The following is an 18,338-nucleotide window of genomic DNA, read 5'->3' as shown; positions in this document are numbered from 1 at the left end:
TTATATTTATTTTCTAGAAATTATTCATAAACCTCGGGATTACTAGAGATTTATATAATTAATAACTTTAAAATTTTAAAAAATTAATTTAAATGTGTATAACTTAGTTCGGAAATGCGCCAACTTAAAAAAAAACCATATTCCTTCTCTAATTGATATAATAATCTTCAGGTAAAATGTTGGGCTGATTGTGGGAGGCAGCCGGGAGTACACGGCACGGTAAAAGTTAAAAGGAGTCCCTGATTTGTTGGGCTGGTTTGTCGTTTCTCATGTATCTCAACGAACGTGTACAGATCTTGCATTGACATGTGGTTTACAAATATATTCTGCCAAAATGCGGAGCCTCGCTTACGAGCATTCCCAGACCCGCAGACCGTCATTGTCAAAGTCGCAATTTGTTTTGGTGGTCAACGTAATATGAAAAAAAAAATTATTTTTTTTATAATTTTGATTAATTAATATAAAAAATAAGAAAAATACTAAAAAAAATTACACGCAAGGACTTGTTTTGTTGGTGGTGACTGGTGAGATTGAAATACTCTCGAGATTACTGGTAATTGCAATTGCCACGTGATTAATGACAGTGAAAGAGGTAGATTAGCGGTAAGACGACTGGAAGCATCTGCTCCCTACGAGTCAAAACTATCTTTAGCCCACTTGTAATCGGGAAATAAAAAATAAAATAGCATAGCATAAAACAAGTTTTTCACACGTACGTCATCGAAATCAAAGGTATAAATTATGTGCTTAGTCCTCGTCATGAAACCTATTCTGGACCGGCAAGAAAATCTCTCGAAAAAGGAATTTTATTAAAAATTTAAAGAAAGACAGTTAGAGTCTATTTATTTTTACTTAATTTTTTTTATAATCTTGGATTATTTTAATGTTTTAATATTAAAAATAAAATTTAAAAAATAAAAATATTTTAATTTATTTTCAAATAAGAATTACTTTAAAAAACAACATTATTAAAATCTCAAATAAAAAATAATTAATTCTATTACTTTTTAAATGAATAATTGTTTCTTCCATACGCAATTCTTTCTATAAATGGGAGACAACCCTAATTAATTGACGCTTAACTCATCAAACCATCACCTGATTATTCACTGAAACGGTGTGTTTAACAATTCAATTGAAATCAATTGCAACATCTACATGCCGTGTTTCAACTATGAAAGTGGTGTTGTTCAAAATAAACTTAGATTTAAAAAATCATTAAATTAATATTTTTATGTTATTAAATAATTTTGATATATCAGTATTAAAATTATAAAAAATATTAAATTTTAATTTAAAAAATATTTACAAAAAACTTGCATTATATTATATTATCAAACACACAAAAAACGTCCTATAAAATCTCATTTATACATTTTTTTTTCTAGATTTTCAAATTTAATTCCAACAAATTTTGCCTTCCTGTGGTCATATCTCATATCATACTAGTCGTGAAACAAATATCCTCTTCTTTTTTAACCGTTAGCTTGTACTTTTCCGTCAGCGGCTCTCGTTGGACATCATGAAAAAGTCCGTGCGTGCCCTTCTCCACTTCTCACTTCACTCGACGGACACAGCAAAAGCAAAACTAAGACAAAAAAGAAAAAACGTCTCTATATATATATATATATATATATATATATATATATATATATATATATATAGAGAGAGAGAGAGAGAGAGGAAAATATCTAAAAAAAAGAGAGCTTCCCCAGTACTGTGCTACTGATTACAGAGTGAAAGAAAACAAATCGGTATTCTCCGCCAAAACAGTCATAAAAAGTGTCTGCCGTTTCCCTTCCTTCTGAAGTCTCCAGCTCAATCATCTCTCCTCTTCGAGTTAACTCATTAATGGAGTGTTTTGCTCTGAGTTATGAACGCCGAGTTCCAATTCTTATGATAATATCTCCACCCTTGGAGCCTCCTTCTCTGTTTTTGCCAAATGGTTTTTGCTCATAGTGTTATATGCTTTCCGTCCGTCCGTTTGGGTTCTTTGCTCAATTAGAGTGTGATCTCGCCGTTTATTTGCTTGCAATCTCACAGATCTGACGGGACGGGTGCTCTCAATCAACCGCGTTGGTGATGTCGGTGCTTGCAGTTTCAAATACCACCGGTAATTTTAATTCTTTTTTTTCCCGAACATTAATGCTGCTTTTTTTTCTTTTGCTGAATGAGGAAATTTAGGAAAGAAATTGCACTAGGTGAATGTTAAAACCCTCAAGTACTGCGGTGGTTTTCTTTGATATTTTAGCTTACTCTGCAGTTTTTTGGTTTTTTGTTTTGTTTTGTTCCGTTAGGGGTTTTGGATGCTGAACCAAATTCTGATATTATCGGCACAATATGTTATCATGTTTTACGATGCTTTATTTTGCAATTGAAATAAACAATGAAAAGAAAGTTTCCAATGCTCGATCTCTTTATAGAAGATGTAAAATTTCATTTCTATAAAGTAGGGTTACACTTTATCCAGCGCCACTATTCCCCCCCCCCCCCTTACGTCCCTGGTTGTAACAATATTAGATTTAAAATTTTTAATTTCTTTCTTTCATTCTTTCTTTCTTTTGCTTCGTTTGTTGCATTTGAGATATAACAGAGTAGAGCTTTGGGTTGTTTATTCATTTATTTGTAAAAGTTAGCTGTCAGTGCTGATCGTAGGTCATTGGAAAAGAAGTAGAATTCGATTGAAATTTTAAGGCACTTAAATTGCATTTATTCTGCTACCAGAGTTTCTGTTATGTTTTCCTCATCTTATTAGATTGGAACTTTGTACGCCCGTTGCAGGATTATCAAGAAGAGTCTGGTATTTGTTTCTGCAGCTTTTCATCAATTCATGTTATGTAATCTCCATCATCAATGCTGATTTAGCTGATCATCAGTTTGAAGGACCTATCTTATCTCCGTCTAGAGTGCCTTCGGATGCACCAGCCATTCCTGATCTACCCCTCCCAGCCAATCTACCATTGTTACATAAACCACGGGAAAAACATTTCTCACCTCATGGTGCACCAACATTTGTGGTACCACCAGCCCATCCTCCTAACTATGGTCCACTGATAACTTCTGGTCACCCCCCTACTAGTTCAAGCTTGTCTAAACCATCAATGAAGAAGAATGGATTGGTGCCTCCCAGTGTTGGATTGGTAGATGTTGCTCCTACTCAGTCTGGTGATGGCACAAATCCTACTGGTTTAGCTCAGCCCCCATTATCACCTTCCGTCTCTGGTAAGACAGCTGTGGTTAAGTACCTTTCTTTTCTCCTCTTCTCCTTTTGTTTTCATGCTTCATTTGTAGGAAGAGCAATTTAACCATAGAAGAAAACGTGTCCAATGTTTTACTTCCTATATAAACTGTCTTATACCAAGAGCTTGATAATGCACTGGATTGCTTGCATAACTTGTAGATAATTCCTACTAAAGAAATCTGTGATTGTGCTGTGACCATAGACATTGGCATTAGAATTGATTTTTCATTCTGCAGATTGTTGTAAACCAGACATGGTGCTGAAACGAGGAAGTCATGATTGCCACTGTGTGTATCCAATAAAGCTTGATCTTCTCCTTTTGAATGTCTCACAAAATCCTAATTGGAACATGTTTCTAGAAGAACTAGCTTCCCAGCTTGGCATGCGAGTTTCTCAAATTGAGCTGATAAACTTTTATGTACTAAGCCTATCCAGATTAAATATTTCAATGGATATCACTCCTCACACGGGAATCAGTTTCTCTGCCAGTGATGCATCTGCTGTAAACTCTTCACTTACCTTTCATAAGGTTCATTTTGACTCCACTCTTGTGGGTGATTATAAACTCCTGAATCTTACTTGGTTTGAACCTCCAACACCTTCACCAGGTAAATTTTGACGCAGCCTTCTCTGTTTCAAGGATGCCAATGTGTTTTTTATATGTAGTGCCATGGTCTTGGCCATCACATATAGCTTTTCTTCACTACATTCATCTTTGGCTTATATGTATTTCTATGTGTCAGTTGTATGCTTCGTGATAAAATCTGTGTTACGAAAGATAAAAGAGGTGATTATATAAGTTTGGGCAAGAGGAAATTACCTTGTTTACAAGGACATGGCCCATCAGAATCCTACCAAATTGCAAGCAGAGGCCACCTGATTCACTGTACAATACTAGCATGTCTCTGAAAACAATATGGCTTTCTGTTTTCAATCCAAATATAAGGGCACATGGTTCAAATTTATACTGATTTTATTATCAAATCAAACACTCAGAAAAGTTGCTGCGTGTGTGTTGTGATTTGATGTAAATATAGCTTTCCTAGTCAAAATGATGGTAAATAAATAGATAATTGAACAAACTAACGAGAAAAACAAATTTAGCCATAAGGGGTGACTATTTTTAAATTTTCACACAAAGAGGATAGAGTCATAGATAGAAAACAAATTTAGCCATAAGAGGTGACTATTTTTAAATTTCCACACAAAGAGGATAGAGTCATAGACAGACTTTGTTGGATAGTGCCTTTTTTTGTTAACCTTCAATTTGCTGTGTGATTTCTGTCATGTAATAACTTTTTTTGGATTTCAGAATGTGCAATTCTAACATGTTTCTGCAAATGGTGTGTTGTAGCCACTTTCTACTTTCAATCCAGTAGAACAGCACGTGTTCAAATTCATACAAATTTTGCATTCAAATCTGGCGGTGGAAAAATCTGCTGCATGTAGTATATGATATGAGTTGCTGCCTTTCCTGTCAAAAAGAAAGAAAAATGCACTGTCAAGTGATTATGATAGTGTTAGTAAATAATAAGTCATTGAATAAAGTAAATAAACAAGACTTAAAATTTAGCCTTGAATTGAGGTTGTCACAGACTTCCTACGAAAGCATGAGAAAGAGAGGGGAACTGTGTTGGCCTTCAGTTTGCTGTTTGATATTATCTTGTAAAATCTTTGTTTAGGTTCCAAAATATATGGCAGTAAATACCATAGAGATTCTAGTTCTCCATTATGTACATTGAAGTTTCTTTACCTCTTACATACAGCTCCTATTGTTGCTTCATCACCTATGAAGGCACCGGTATATCAATCTTCAACTTCATCAGCAGTTGGTTCTTCAAAGAAAGGCAAACATACAAATTTGATTCTTATTCTGGGTATTGGTGCTGGTATTGTGATTATTGCCATTGTATCTATGCTTATAATTTGTTCGTGCTCATTCCGCAAAGGGAAGCCTAAAGCATCCTCTAAAGAAACTGGTATGTCTTAAATATCAAGGACCACTATTTACTGTCACTCCGATTTATTTTTGGAATCTTCCAAAGTGGTAATGTATAGTGTCCACACCAAGGAATTTATGTCATTATCTCTGATTATCATTGCTAGTAGTGAGTCACTCATTGGGACCTATAAGGTTTTCTCTTGATTGCGAAAAGTTCCTCTCTCAATTTGATCTTTATACGAGGAATGCATGTCAAATGCATGCTTCTCGGCAAAGGACTCTTTCTGTGTTGTATGCAGCCTTAAGCCATTAGGGGTTTAATTTGTGCATTCCAACCATATTACATGGATAGATTTGGGAATGTTAAATAATAACTAGACAAACTTTCATGCTGTTTTTAATGAAGTATTATAGAAAGCAAGGAGAGACATCTCAGAAGGGGAAGTCAAGAAGAGAAGTTTCCTGCTATCCATCAATTTCTTTACACACTTCACCTTACTGAAGAAGTGGGACCAATCTATTGTGCTTTTCATAGAAGCATTTAAGAAAATCTAGGGAACACTGCTCTCATTCATTATGATAATGCTCGCATCTGACTTTTGTTTTAAGTTTTCTTATGGTTCTTTGCTCATCTATTCTTTCATGTCATCTGGCTTATTGATTTCAATTTTTTTTTTCCAAAATCAGTAAAGCCAAGTACTATAGATCCAGCTCCAGCTCCAGCTCCAGCAGCAGGGTCTCTTCCACATCCTTCAAGTACACGGTTTCTAGCCTATGAAGAACTTAAAGTAGCAACAAACAACTTTGAACCTGCAAGCATACTTGGAGAGGGTGGGTTTGGTAGAGTTTTCAAAGGTGTCTTAAGTGATGGCACAGCTGTAGCAATTAAGAGGCTTACTAATGGAGGGCAACAAGGGGATAAAGAATTTTTGGTGGAGGTTGAGATGCTTAGCAGGCTGCATCACCGTAATCTTGTCAAACTTGTGGGCTACTATAGCAGTCGTGACTCTTCACAAAACCTACTGTGCTATGAGCTTGTTCCAAATGGAAGCCTGGAGGCCTGGCTCCATGGTAATTTGATATTTTCTTTCCAGTTTCATATCTTTCCAGCATTTTAGTGTTTGATATGATATTTTCTTTCCAATTTGGTTGCATGGAGATGGAATACATGTTTAAAAAAATTAGGCATTATTCATTACCTATTCTGAACATGTCTGGCTCTTTAGTTGAATGTACTGGTTTCAACCTGGGTTAACACTAGTGTGCGTGAGCAAACATCAAGTCCAAGCAGTGAAGTTTTGCACCTGGCTTGTTTTCTTTCTAATGCTGGATGTAAAAATGACTTCACAGCATGAGCACCAACGAGATATGAAATTTAATACACTCTGGATTGTTCCCTCATCTGGTTCCTTTTTCTCTAGAATGTTAACCATCAATAGACCTTTCTTTTTTGGACCCTAAATTGGCCCCATCAGCTATGCTTCTAAGAAATTGAAATTGATTTTCTTCAGTGTGGTCTGTTTATCAAATTGAACCAAATTTATGAGTTTGTTGAATTTCAAGTGGACGAATGATAACAGGTATAAACATTAACAGTTAATGATTGTTTTACCGTGCTTGCATCTGATTTCTGAGAATCTCACAAGTTGGGCTGGTACACACATACCTGAATCCTTGCTACATAGTATTGCATTATATTATTCAAAATATTAATGCTGCTCCAAACATGCATGCCTCAGGTCCTCTGGGGGTAAACTGTCCTCTGGATTGGGATACCAGAATGAAGATTGCACTTGATGCTGCAAGAGGACTTGCATACCTACATGAGGATTCACAACCCTGTGTGATCCACAGAGATTTCAAGGCATCCAATATATTGCTCGAGAACAATTTTCAGGCTAAAGTTGCTGATTTTGGACTTGCCAAACAGGCGCCTGAAGGCAGAGCAAATTATCTGTCTACTCGTGTCATGGGAACATTTGGGTTTGTCTGAGTCTCTCTCTTCTTAATTGTATGTTTTCCCAATTTGATGGGCATTGAGATGAAATGGTGTTGATTTATAGGTATGTAGCCCCTGAGTATGCTATGACCGGACATCTACTAGTAAAGAGTGATGTTTATAGCTATGGAGTTGTCCTCCTTGAGTTGCTGACTGGAAGGAAGCCTGTTGATATGGCACAGCCATCCGGTCAAGAGAACCTTGTCACTTGGGTTAGTAGGATACTGACCATTCCTGGTTTCATATCTTGATATTTGGCAATATAAAAACATCTCACAGTTATTAAAATTCTGGAGAGTTTAACAAATTCTCTTTAATTGCTTTCAGGCCAGGCCCATTCTGAGAGACAAGGATCGGTTAGAAGAGCTTGTTGATCCAAGGCTTGGAGGAAAATATCCGAAGGAGGATTTTGTACGAGTTTGCACAATTGCAGCAGCTTGTGTGGCCCCCGAGGCAAGCCAGCGACCAACTATGGGTGAAGTGGTACAGTCTCTTAAAATGGTGCAGCGTGTAATGGAATATCAAGATTCCATGTTAGCCCCCAATGCCCGGGCCAACCTGAGACAGTCATCTACTACCTTTGAATCTGATGGGACATCTTCAATGTTCTCATCTGGTCCGTACTCTGGTCTAAGCGCCTTTGATAACGACAACATCTCTCGGACAGCAGTTTTCTCAGAAGATCTTCATGAAGGACGATGAATATCTCAAAGGTAGTCAACTTCGAGACTTTACTTAGTTTGAAGTTTTCTTTTTATGTCCCAATACAACAATGTGAGGAATTTGAAAAGTTCAAAGTGGGGGAATATTTATTAGGATTTTTTTTGGGATAGATTTTGTAGTTGTGATTGGTGGGGAGTTGGGGAGTGGCTGTTTTTTGTGTTGCCTTGTGGATGACCACTGTTAAGTTCTTCTGAAAGCAGTGTGGCTGTTCTCCACATGGCTGATGAAATTTTTTGTATATATGCCTCGTAGCTTGTTATATTGGATGGCCTTCATGGGTTCTTATTTAATCTTCACCCGTTCTTTTACGAGTTATTTATAACTTACGCATGTAGTTTCACAAACCCATTTATGACTTAGTCCTTCTGTCAATGCCATGTTCTTTTCAGATTTATTGTGTTTTTTTTTTCAAGATATTGAAAAAAGAAAAGAAAATTAAACGAGATGGAAAATTTTGCTGAGCAAAAAGGTATATTTTGGAGCAAAAACCAAGTAAATTGAGATAGCAAGTGCTAGTTGAAGAACTATTCTTTTAGCCTGCAAAATTTAAAGTTGCTTCTCTTGTAAACATTTGGAAACTGATTCAGATGTTGGATGAAACAATACATTACAAATACGTATACAGACTTGCACGTAGAAAATTAGGATTGATACGCATGTATCATAGTGTCAAGCAAATCACAGATACACTTGATTGTAGTTCATGAACTGGTTAATGTTAACTAGTCATTTTGTTATCTAAATCCACCCAAAACCAAGAGGACGATAGCTGCAAGGTTTTGCATTGGTTATGGAAAATAAATAGGAACCCTAATTTCTGAGTTGCCTGGACATGGCAAGGAAGAACAAGACAGCATTTAGAGGGGGGGAAAAGAGAAGGATGAGGATGGATAAAGCTCTGCCCTTGACGCTTTACACCTTTGTGAACCTATTCCGGGAAAAACCAAGTTTGGATGCCGTAAATCACCACTAATATATTATACATACAAAAATAGATACACCAAACTTGCAGCATTGGCAAAATTTGCTTGGTAATCCTATTTTCTTGGATAACCCAGTCAACCCCTCTAAAGATCCCATAAATATATACTTGCCTGTCCTCATTTTGTCTCTCCATTTCTACTCTTTTCCAAGCGAAGATAATGGAGCTTAACAAGTTCATCCTTCTCCTCCTTTTTTCCTCTCCTCTCCTCTCATTCGTTGCCGAGGCCATTTGTGTCCCTCGTAACGTCAGCAATCATGAGGCTACAGGGCCTGCCTTGTCTTTCCCATCTTCACCGCCCGTTCAGGCCCCATTACCCCCGACAGATCCCTCCCCCTCCCCATCACCACCTGTTTCTCCAACAAAATCAATATCGATATTGCCATCACCAGCCAACAATTATGCACTGAAGAAAATATGTGGCTTGACCGATTACCCAGCAGAATGTATTGCCAACATTGCTCCTTTCCTAACAGGAAGAACCGATCCCATTTCAGTCCTTAAAATGGGAATGCAAGCTCTCCACAAAAGTTTTGAGGAAGCCACTGCCGTTGCCACAAAACTAAACAAGGATCCCTCTTCATCAGCCGTGGTTAAGGACTCCCTGGACACATGCCTAGAGTCTTTTGATAGCGGAATGTCTGACCTCAATGATGCTTTGGTTGCAATTTCCTCCCACGACATTGGCAAACTGAGTACAATGCTTAGTGCCACCATAACATACCCTGACACATGTGAGGAAGCGTTTGCTGAGCGACCAGGACTCGATTCGCCAATGAAGGAGATGGATCGCAAGTTGACTACGTTGGCTAGCATCAACCTGGCAATTTCAGCATCTCTCCACTGGAGTTAAATTAACTGTTTATTGCTGTGTCTCTTACAGCGTTCTTTTGTATAGAGGAATGTTATATTAGCATCGCGAGGAAGCATTAAGATGCTTCCAGCATTTCAAAATAATCCTCTTTGACTGAAAATAGTATTCCTTTGCTCTATATTCTTTGCTGGTCTTATGCATAACATTACATCATTCATACCGAGAACAAAAGCAATAATTACAGTTCATCAAGAAGGCAACAATTAGATTAGCTAAAAGGGGTGGCTTATCAAGAAGGCAACATAAAATCCTAGCCACCCTGAATTTATTATGCTACCTTCCAATATAAAACGGCAAGAAACCCATTTCCAGGAAGCAATTCAACAAGCGACTTTAGCCTGAAACCCAGAAAGAAGGCACAGAGACTGTAACTAGATCATCATAATCAAGCTACAGCTCAGATCAGGAAAAAAAAATATAGATTTCACGTTCTGATCATATCATTAATAATACCTGAATCCTATTCCATAACCACCTGAGAAGCTTTTGGATTCATTGCTCTTAATTTAATCAGCAAGGAGGCGGTCTGGCATTTTTTTTTAATGAATGTGATCATAGTTTCTTCGATGATTGTAAGAAATTCGCAAAAGCCACACAGGAAATGGCCATAAAGCAAGATGAACATAAATCACACACGTTGAAGTAGAGATTTTTTTTTATTCGCACAAAACCATTCCCTCTTAGCCCCCATTTAAAAATGAGGCTTAAAGAAGCTTGGCATAAATTTAATTTTTTTTTTGTTTTCATATAGTTTTATGTATTATGTTAAAAATATTTTTTAAAAAAATATATTATTTTAATATATTAAAAAAAACATTTTAAAAATTAACCACTAGTGCACTTTCAAATCTATTTTTTTTTCATATTGTTTTCTTCAATCTTATTTTTTAAAATTAGTTTTATTCATTTTAAAAAATTATTTAAACCTAAAAATTATTAAGAAATTAGGGGATGAGGATTTTATTTACATTTCCATCTCCACCACTCATTCCGTATAAACAAACGGTCCCTAACCAAATATTTTCTGGGACAAACGAAAAGAAAAGGAAAAGAGAACTAGAATTGGCGAAAAATCATTTCATAAAGTCAGTCAAGCAAATCAAGGAAACACCCCGCTTGATGCTTTTCATGACACGGTTCATGTCAACAACTTACCTCTCCAAAAATCGTAGCTGAAACCATTTAGGTGGTGGTCTAGTGGTAAGAGTTTGGGACTAAAGGGTTTGCTTCTTCTTAAGTCTCAGGTTCAAACCCTATGACTGCTCATATGATGGCCACTGGAGACTTACATTGTCGTTAACTTCAAGGCCCGTGGGATTAGTCGAGGTGCGCACAAGCTGGTCCGGACACCCACGATAATAATAAAAAAAAATAAATCGTAGCCGCCAGATATTGCTATCTTGTTATCTGAAATCTAACCACAATCTAAGTGGGGATAGCTGCAAGGTTTATGACTTTGTCCATATTAAGAAAATTAGAGAGCCAATTTCAGGCCTGCCAGGACACAGCGATTAGGAAGACCAAGAAATTATTTTAGAGGCAAGCAAAAATAAGGAAAAAGCTCTGCTGTCATCCTAAATGCTCTTCACTCTGTGTAACTATTCCGGGAAAAATCAACCTGGAAATCCTTGACGTGATGACTTTTGAATGCCTAAATGCAAAAAATAGTTGAGCAGACAGCCAGACTTCAAGCATGGCAAAATTTGCATGGTTTTCCTGTTTTCTTGGGTAACCCATTCACCACTCAGAAGATCCCATAAATATACTTAAAACGGTTCTCAATGCCAAGATCAGCTGCCCTCACCATTCTCTCTCTCCATTTTCTTCTCTCCTCCAATAGAAGAAAATGGAACTCAACAAATCCATCCTCCTCCTCCTCGTTCCCTCCCTTCTCTCATTCTTTTCTGAGGTCATTTGCGACCCTTGCAATGCCGGCAATAGTGCTAGTCCTGATTGCCTAGGACCGGCCTTGTCTTTCGCATCTTCAGAACCTATTGAATCCCCATTGCAATCGCCAGTTTCTTCAACAGAGACAGAATCCTCCTCATTGCCGTCTCCGGTTTCTTCCCCATTGCCATCGCCAGTTTCTTCAACAGAGACAGAATCCTCCCCATTGCCGTCTCCGGTTTCTTCCCCATTGCCATCGCCAGTTTCTTCAACAGAGACAGAATCCTCCACATTGCCGTCTCCGGTTTCTTCAACAGAGACAGAATCCTCCCCATTGCCTTCTCCGGTTTCTTCCCCATTGCCATCGCCAGCTTCTTCAACAGAGACAGAACCCTCCCCGTTGCCATCTCCGGTTTCTTCCCCACTGCCACTTTCCTCCTCATCGCCATCTCCAGCTTCTTCAACAGAGATAGAATCCTCCCCATCACCGCCTGATTCTCCAACAAATGCACAACCCTTATTGCCATATTCACCTTCCGTTCACAATGCTGTTTTGACGAAAATATGCGGTGCGACTAGATTCCAGGCAGAGTGTCTTGCCACCATTGCTCCTTATCAAACTGGCGCAGCCGATCCCATTTCAGTCATTGAAATGGGGATACAAGCTCTCCACAAAGATTTTGAGGAAGCCATAGCCACGGTCACGAAACTAAGCAAGGATACCTCTTTATCAGCCACGATGAGGGACTCTCTTGACATATGCGTAGAGTCTTATGAAGCTGGAATCACTGACCTCAATGATGCTTTGACTGCAATTTCCACTCACGACACGGACAGACTGACTCAAATGCTTGGTGCCATAGCTTCATATCCTGAAACGTGTCAGGACGCCTTTCTTGAGCAAGGTGAAGAATCGCCATTGAAGGACGTTGATCAGAAATTGGATATGCTGGCTAGCATCACCGTGGACATAACTATATTGCTCCCAGGAGTCAAAATAATAGAGTAATCCCATGTTATGGCAAGGAGTCCTGTCATGCATGTTTTGCACAGAGGAATCGCTAGGAAGCATTAACATTTGGACGTTTTACCAGTGTTTCAGAATGTCATCTTTGATTGAAAACTTATAATCCATTGCCCTCTCTGATCTATCTATCCATCTAGTGCTCTTATGCATAAATTTCACTGTTCATACTGATACCCGGACCTTGAAGCATTATCTTTGACCATCCAACTTAAAATAAATTATTTTAGCTCTCTTCAATGAAGCTTCTATCTAGCATTATGGCTGGACACAAGCGACAGTTTATTGATAACTAATTAATTTGATTTTTCACTTAGTTTTAGCTTGTGTTTAATTTGGCTGCCGCTAATTTTTCCAATATAAACGTGTTCCTTAATCATTTAAAAACAGCAGTACACACAATTAAGGATACTTTTTTTTTTTTTTTTATGAACCATAAGACAGTGAGTGTACTAAGAGGAAAAGTGTACATTCTGTGGCTGTAAACTGAGGTAACAGAGATGAAGTCTTCTATATGCAGCAAAGTACCAACAATAAGTACTGATTTATTTTACTATATTAGCAAGAACTTAAGCACGGAACCCGAAACACCCGAGAAACGTGTATTCATTTATTTTTATATTTTAAAAGTGTTTTTTTTTTAATTTAATTTAACTTTTTACTTTAAATTAATTTGTTTTGATATTTTCATATCAAAAATAATTTTTATAAAATAAAAAAATATTTTTAAAAAAATCACTACTACGCTTCTGTATACCCACAGAGCTCCTGCCACGCCACGCAAATATGGAAAAAAATATAATCTCTGTAAGAAATAACAACAGACCCTGCAGCCATGGATTGGTTTGGTCTTTATAATTTATTTGTTCAAGTTCCCAGCGTCCTTCACAAGGCACACACACCATCAGCTCCATGGCTTGTGATTGCTGCAGCGGTGCTCATGGCGAGGCCACGTATAAGTGATGGCTGTCACCTGATCTCCAAATTGTTTTTCGAGAGATAGAGGTAGATACCATAAGAATCTGGGATTTTAAAGGTGATATTACTGGCTGACTTCGAAAAAATCCTAGAATTTTGTAAAACTTTAATCTTATATTTTAGGATCAAAACGCAAGCAAAACCTGTTGCAATTTGTTGTGTCCTACCACCCCCACCAGACGTTGCGGTGTTCATATTAAATTAATAATTAAATTTTAAAATGTTTTTTATTTAAAAATATATTTATATTTTTTAAAATTAATTTTAAAATTAGTATATCAGATCTAAAAATATAAAAAATTAATTTAAAATAAAAAAATTAATTTTTTTTCAAAACCACTTTTAAATATAAAAATAAACAAGCTCTTTCTTGCTTTATTTCCCTTAACTTTCCTTTCCTTCCTTCGCTATCAGGTACTAAAATTACATTAAAAAAGGAGTTGATTTATTTTTCAATTCAAACACTATAAAATAGAATAAAATAAAAGGAATTCGTTATAATTCCCATGCCCAAATCCGACAGATTCACATCTTTAAAAATTTTAATTTTCTTTGGTGGTTTGCAAAATTGTTAAAATATTGGAGAACAGGCTACAAAGGAATTTAAAGACTTCGTGATTTTTCTCTTCTAGGAGCTCAAATTTCGTGTTTTTAATCTCCATTTTGCAGTACAAGATCTATAAATTCAAGCAATGATTTTTTAATATTATGTGTTTTTTTTTAAATAAATTGTAGTTTAATTCATTGTTGATTTTGAACGTGAATAATTGCTACTATCACTTATTTTAGATATCATGGTATAATTTCTTATTATATATTGATTATTAATTGACCCCACTGAAAATAAATCCTGGGTATTTTATTTATTTTTGTGTTTTGAAAGTGTTTTAAAAAAATTTATTTTTTTATTTTTTTATTTGCTTTAAATTAATATTTTTTTAGTATTTTTAGATTATTTTAATGTATTAATATCAAAAATAATTTTTTAAAAACAAAAAAATATTATTTTAATATATTTTCAAGTAAAAATAATTTATCACACTCCCAAATTTAAACTATAATAATAAATAAAAAACTCTGCCATGGGCTAAGCAGCAAAGAAAAATGAGGCAGCAACAATTTTAGCATCGCTGAATCAACTCTCAGCCAATAATATAATAATGCAGCTTCAACCCATCTAATTTCAGGAAAATCTAAGAGAGTGATTATCGATATTTATTTTATGGGTATGATATTTTCATTAATCTTGACAAATATTTTTTTTATTCTCTTTTATATTTCTTTTCATAAAATTGCAATATCTATCACTATTAATTATACGAGCTGGAAAAGATGGCACGAAAAAAATTACAATTAAATAGGAACAGAAAACTAAAATCTTTATATTTTTTAAAGTATTTTTATTTAAAAATATGTTTTAAAAATATTTTTTTATTTTTTAAATTTTATTTTTTATATGCACATTATAATGATTTAAAAATATTAAAAAAATTAATTTAAAATAATATTTTTTATAAAAACAATTATCAACCACAAAAACAATCAAACAGAGCCACTAAACAGTAATTCAACCCATGAAATAGGAAGTCTTCAAATAATCATCCAATATATATATATATATAGACAACTTATTTTCCAAAACCATGGAGCAAAACAGGAGAAAGTTTGAAACCAAACAGGAAAAGGAAAAAAAGTTAAAAGTAAGAGAGTTTGAAACTAAGCCTGTAATAGAAAAAACGTAACTGCAAATTAAGTCAGAGTTCTCCGTGTATAAGCGTCTCCCTGCTTCTTTTACTCTCACCAAATTTCTCCTTGCACGATGAGTTGTACGGCAGTCTCAAACTTTGATGATTTGCTGAATTTGGAGTCAATGCACAATTGGCCAGTAAACAAACAACTAACTGATGAGGATGTCAGGAGTTGCCTTACGTTGCCTACTGAAGGGGTCGAAAAGTACATCATGCCAAGATTGCCACTTGAACAGAGTGAAAACCTAGCGAGAAACTCTGGAAAGACTGTCATGGCGGTGTGTGATGTTGAGAGAAGCATTAGGTATGATATGAAGCTTGTAAAAGAGCAAGAAGGTGCATACAAACTTGAACATTGGGATCAGGTCTCTATGCTTAGAAGAATTCAAGCGAGTCAAGGAATTGGAATGTCGTGGAGGAATGGAATGTTGCACTTCAAGATATTTTCCAATTAGTAAACAGAGCAGCTATACATCTTTTCCACATTAAAAATCTCTCTGTGATATTGATTTAAAACCAATCAACGTATATAGTTGCTAATCAGTTTTTTTCCTTTCTAATGTCGTGTTGCAGGAAAATCCTGCTTGCCCAGGTTGAAGAATATAGAACAAATTGGTGGTCGTGCCACTTGAATTTAGCTTATAATCTGCATTTTTTCCCCTTTTTTTCATTCTTGTGAGATTGGGATAGTTCCCCATGTTTGGCTATGAATTAATGCAATCCTTTTCGTTTCTTTTCTTGCAGTTTACTTTGATTAGTGATCACTGTCATGTTGGGAAACTTTTTGATGAATAAAGCCTAATCTATACCCGGTCTGTGATCATTGCTCTACCCTGTAGGACTTTATAGCACCTCCATCGGCAAAGCGAGTCTAATTTGCCACAAAACTAATCATTGAACAAACAGAGGATCTAGTCACGGTGTCACAAGATTAACATATCTTTGTTGGAGCATAACACTAGCCATCCAAGACAAACAGATTCGCCTTTTCTTTCTCTAGTAGAAGGCAACTTCTGATGAAATGAGCCCTCTTTTCTACAGTTATGTAACCTGGAGGGTTAAGAAATACAGAGTGTAGCTCGGACAATCAAGCTAGTTGTTTGATGAGTGTTATAATAATTGGATGATATATAGAGGTTTTGAGATTGTATAATATCATTTGGAAGAAATTGATATCTATTAGTAACGTGTTAAGATCTTCAATCAATGGGGTTTGATAGCGCAATCTGTTCCTCAAATTGATTTATAATAGCAACAGAATTGTTTGCATGCGTGGTTTGAAAGAAGAGTATTATTTGAGAAATCCTAGAGTTTTTATTTGTCATCCATGAATGACTAGGAGATATTTGAAAATTTAGTAGCGGTTTAAAAGTATTTTTTGTTTAAAAATATATTAAAATAATAATATTTTAAAAAATTATTTTTAATATCAACATATTAAAATGATTTAAAAATATAAAAAATATATTTCTTAAAAAAAAATTAAAACTTTTAAAAAACATGATTTCAACTGCATTTTCAGACACCGTATAAATATTATCGTGACCATTATTCACCAACACTATAAATTCTAATTTTTAAAAAACAAGTTTTAAGAGAGATAGATTTTTTTAGTATCAATTTAATATTGAAAAAACCATTGTCTTTCCATGTATAAATTCAACAAAATAACATCCATTAATTACGAATTTACCAGCTTAGACTTCAAGTTAATTGTAGAAGAATATACCCATATTATGGTTGGATGTGTTTCATTGTATCATATTTTTTTCTTAACTGAGAAATGCTAAGAAGTTATTGATCATTAATAAAATGAGTTTTAAAAATAATTGTTATTAATTAAATATTAAAGTATTAAGCCAATATTTCTTATAAAAGCTAAAAAACGGATGGATATGCAAATATTCAATACCCCTTTTTCTTTTAAATTTTTGCCTTTTTGTTGTTATTTTATTGTGGAAGTTATTTTTTCTCATCAAAAACAAAATATTTTTAAAAAATACATCATACAAATACAATTTATTTGTATCAAATGAAAAATAAAAATAAAAATTATATTAATCTCTTTTAAACATTATAAAAATAAAAAATAATTATATAAACTAAAAGAATACATACAAAAGAGGGAGGGTATCAATTAAAAAATTTATAAAAAACAATTAAAAAATAAAAGAAAAGAGAGATCAAGCGCTACTAGATTTGGTAGGTCATGCTCTTATACCTAGCCAACTATCTGAATCTAAGTGTGTGTGGGCTTACAAACCCAGAACTACATGTCTGAGCTTATATTTTTTTCGGTTTATTTTTAATTTTTAAAATGAATAAATCAAATGACATGTCAGTAATATTTTTAAATTTGAAATTTAATCTCATCTAATTAGACCATAAAAAAATTCAATAAAAAAAAATATTGACATTTGAAATTTAAAATAATGGACGAAAAGGAGAGAAAAAAATGCAAAGCTCCTTCACTGAGTTGGGAAAATACCTACTTCTTATATATATATATATAATGTTTCATTAATGATTTTAAAACATATCCCATGAACATGACACGTCACCTATTAATAAAATTTAATAAAAAGCGCGGTACAATTAACAATTATATTTTTTACAAATGTACTAATATAAGTGGGATATTAGAGACATGGACCGATGCACATCATGTTACTCGAACTTGGATCAGACCGATACTCCGACATGGTTGTTTGTAGCTTAACATCGATGTTCCAAAGTCAACACGAACCCCAAATCATCGGACACAACATATAAATCAATCACGAGAGCTCTGTGGCCGGTTTTTATACTTCTGATAACCTAAAACTATAACATACAGGTTTTCAATTTTTTTTGGAAAACAGATGTAGAAAATGTATATTTACCAAAAGGCCCCTTTAATTTTCCTTTTCCCCCCCTTTCCTTCTGAATTTTTGTCAAACA

At 35.0% G+C, this 18,338-nt stretch overlaps 4 protein-coding genes across 4 annotated transcripts; 3 read left to right on the top strand and 1 right to left on the bottom strand.

Moving 5' to 3' along the window:
* Window positions 1-1,689: 1,689 nt before the first annotated feature.
* On the top strand, window positions 1,690-8,195 carry LOC133682494 (proline-rich receptor-like protein kinase PERK15). Its single transcript, XM_062105841.1, has 8 exons — window positions 1,690-2,113; window positions 2,782-3,222; window positions 3,478-3,849; window positions 5,008-5,220; window positions 5,871-6,254; window positions 6,923-7,166; window positions 7,247-7,394; window positions 7,510-8,195. The coding sequence occupies exons 1-8, from the start codon at window positions 2,083-2,085 to the stop codon at window positions 7,882-7,884; spliced, it is 2,208 nt and encodes a 735-aa protein (XP_061961825.1). The 5' UTR covers window positions 1,690-2,082; the 3' UTR covers window positions 7,885-8,195.
* Window positions 8,196-8,931: 736 nt separating this feature from the next.
* LOC133681677 (putative pectinesterase/pectinesterase inhibitor 26) lies at window positions 8,932-9,804 on the top strand. Its single transcript, XM_062104786.1, has one exon. It carries the CDS (start codon window positions 9,048-9,050, stop codon window positions 9,738-9,740), a length of 693 nt encoding a protein of 230 aa, XP_061960770.1. The 5' UTR covers window positions 8,932-9,047; the 3' UTR covers window positions 9,741-9,804.
* A 1,757-nt stretch (window positions 9,805-11,561) lies between these two features.
* LOC133682982 (uncharacterized) lies at window positions 11,562-12,287 on the bottom strand. Its single transcript, XM_062106507.1, has 2 exons — window positions 12,270-12,287; window positions 11,562-12,164 (listed from the first exon to the last, which is right to left on the bottom strand). The coding sequence occupies exons 1-2, from the start codon at window positions 12,285-12,287 to the stop codon at window positions 11,562-11,564; spliced, it is 621 nt and encodes a 206-aa protein (XP_061962491.1).
* Window positions 12,288-12,300: 13 nt separating this feature from the next.
* On the top strand, window positions 12,301-12,657 carry LOC133682981 (uncharacterized). The gene has a single exon (XM_062106506.1). It carries the CDS (start codon window positions 12,301-12,303, stop codon window positions 12,655-12,657), a length of 357 nt encoding a protein of 118 aa, XP_061962490.1.
* The last annotated feature ends 5,681 nt before the right edge of the window (window positions 12,658-18,338 follow it).

The sequence above is a fragment of the Populus nigra genome, chromosome 2 (assembly GCF_951802175.1).
Source record: "Populus nigra chromosome 2, ddPopNigr1.1, whole genome shotgun sequence".
In the NCBI taxonomy this organism is placed as follows: Eukaryota; Viridiplantae; Streptophyta; class Magnoliopsida; order Malpighiales; family Salicaceae; genus Populus; species Populus nigra.
The sequence above is the reverse complement of the archived record's forward strand: the minus strand, read 5'-3'. Positions and strand labels throughout refer to the sequence as shown.

What these genes read in the sequence shown, in the direction of transcription:
- LOC133681677 (XM_062104786.1), top strand. Translation starts at nt 9,048, where the DNA reads ATGGAGCTTAACAAGTTCATCCTTCTCCTCCTTTTTTCCTCTCCTCTC.
- LOC133682494 (XM_062105841.1), top strand. Translation starts at nt 2,083, where the DNA reads ATGTCGGTGCTTGCAGTTTCAAATACCACCG. An exon ending in AGCATCCTCTAAAGAAACTG is followed by an intron (nt 5,221 to 5,870) that starts GTATGTCTTAAA and finishes TTCCAAAATCAG; the next exon opens with TAAAGCCAAGTACTATAGAT. An exon ending in CGTGTCATGGGAACATTTGG is followed by an intron (nt 7,167 to 7,246) that starts GTTTGTCTGAGT and finishes GTTGATTTATAG; the next exon opens with GTATGTAGCCCCTGAGTATG.
- LOC133682981 (XM_062106506.1), top strand. Translation starts at nt 12,301, where the DNA reads ATGGGGATACAAGCTCTCCACAAAGATTTTGAGGAAGCCATAGCCACG.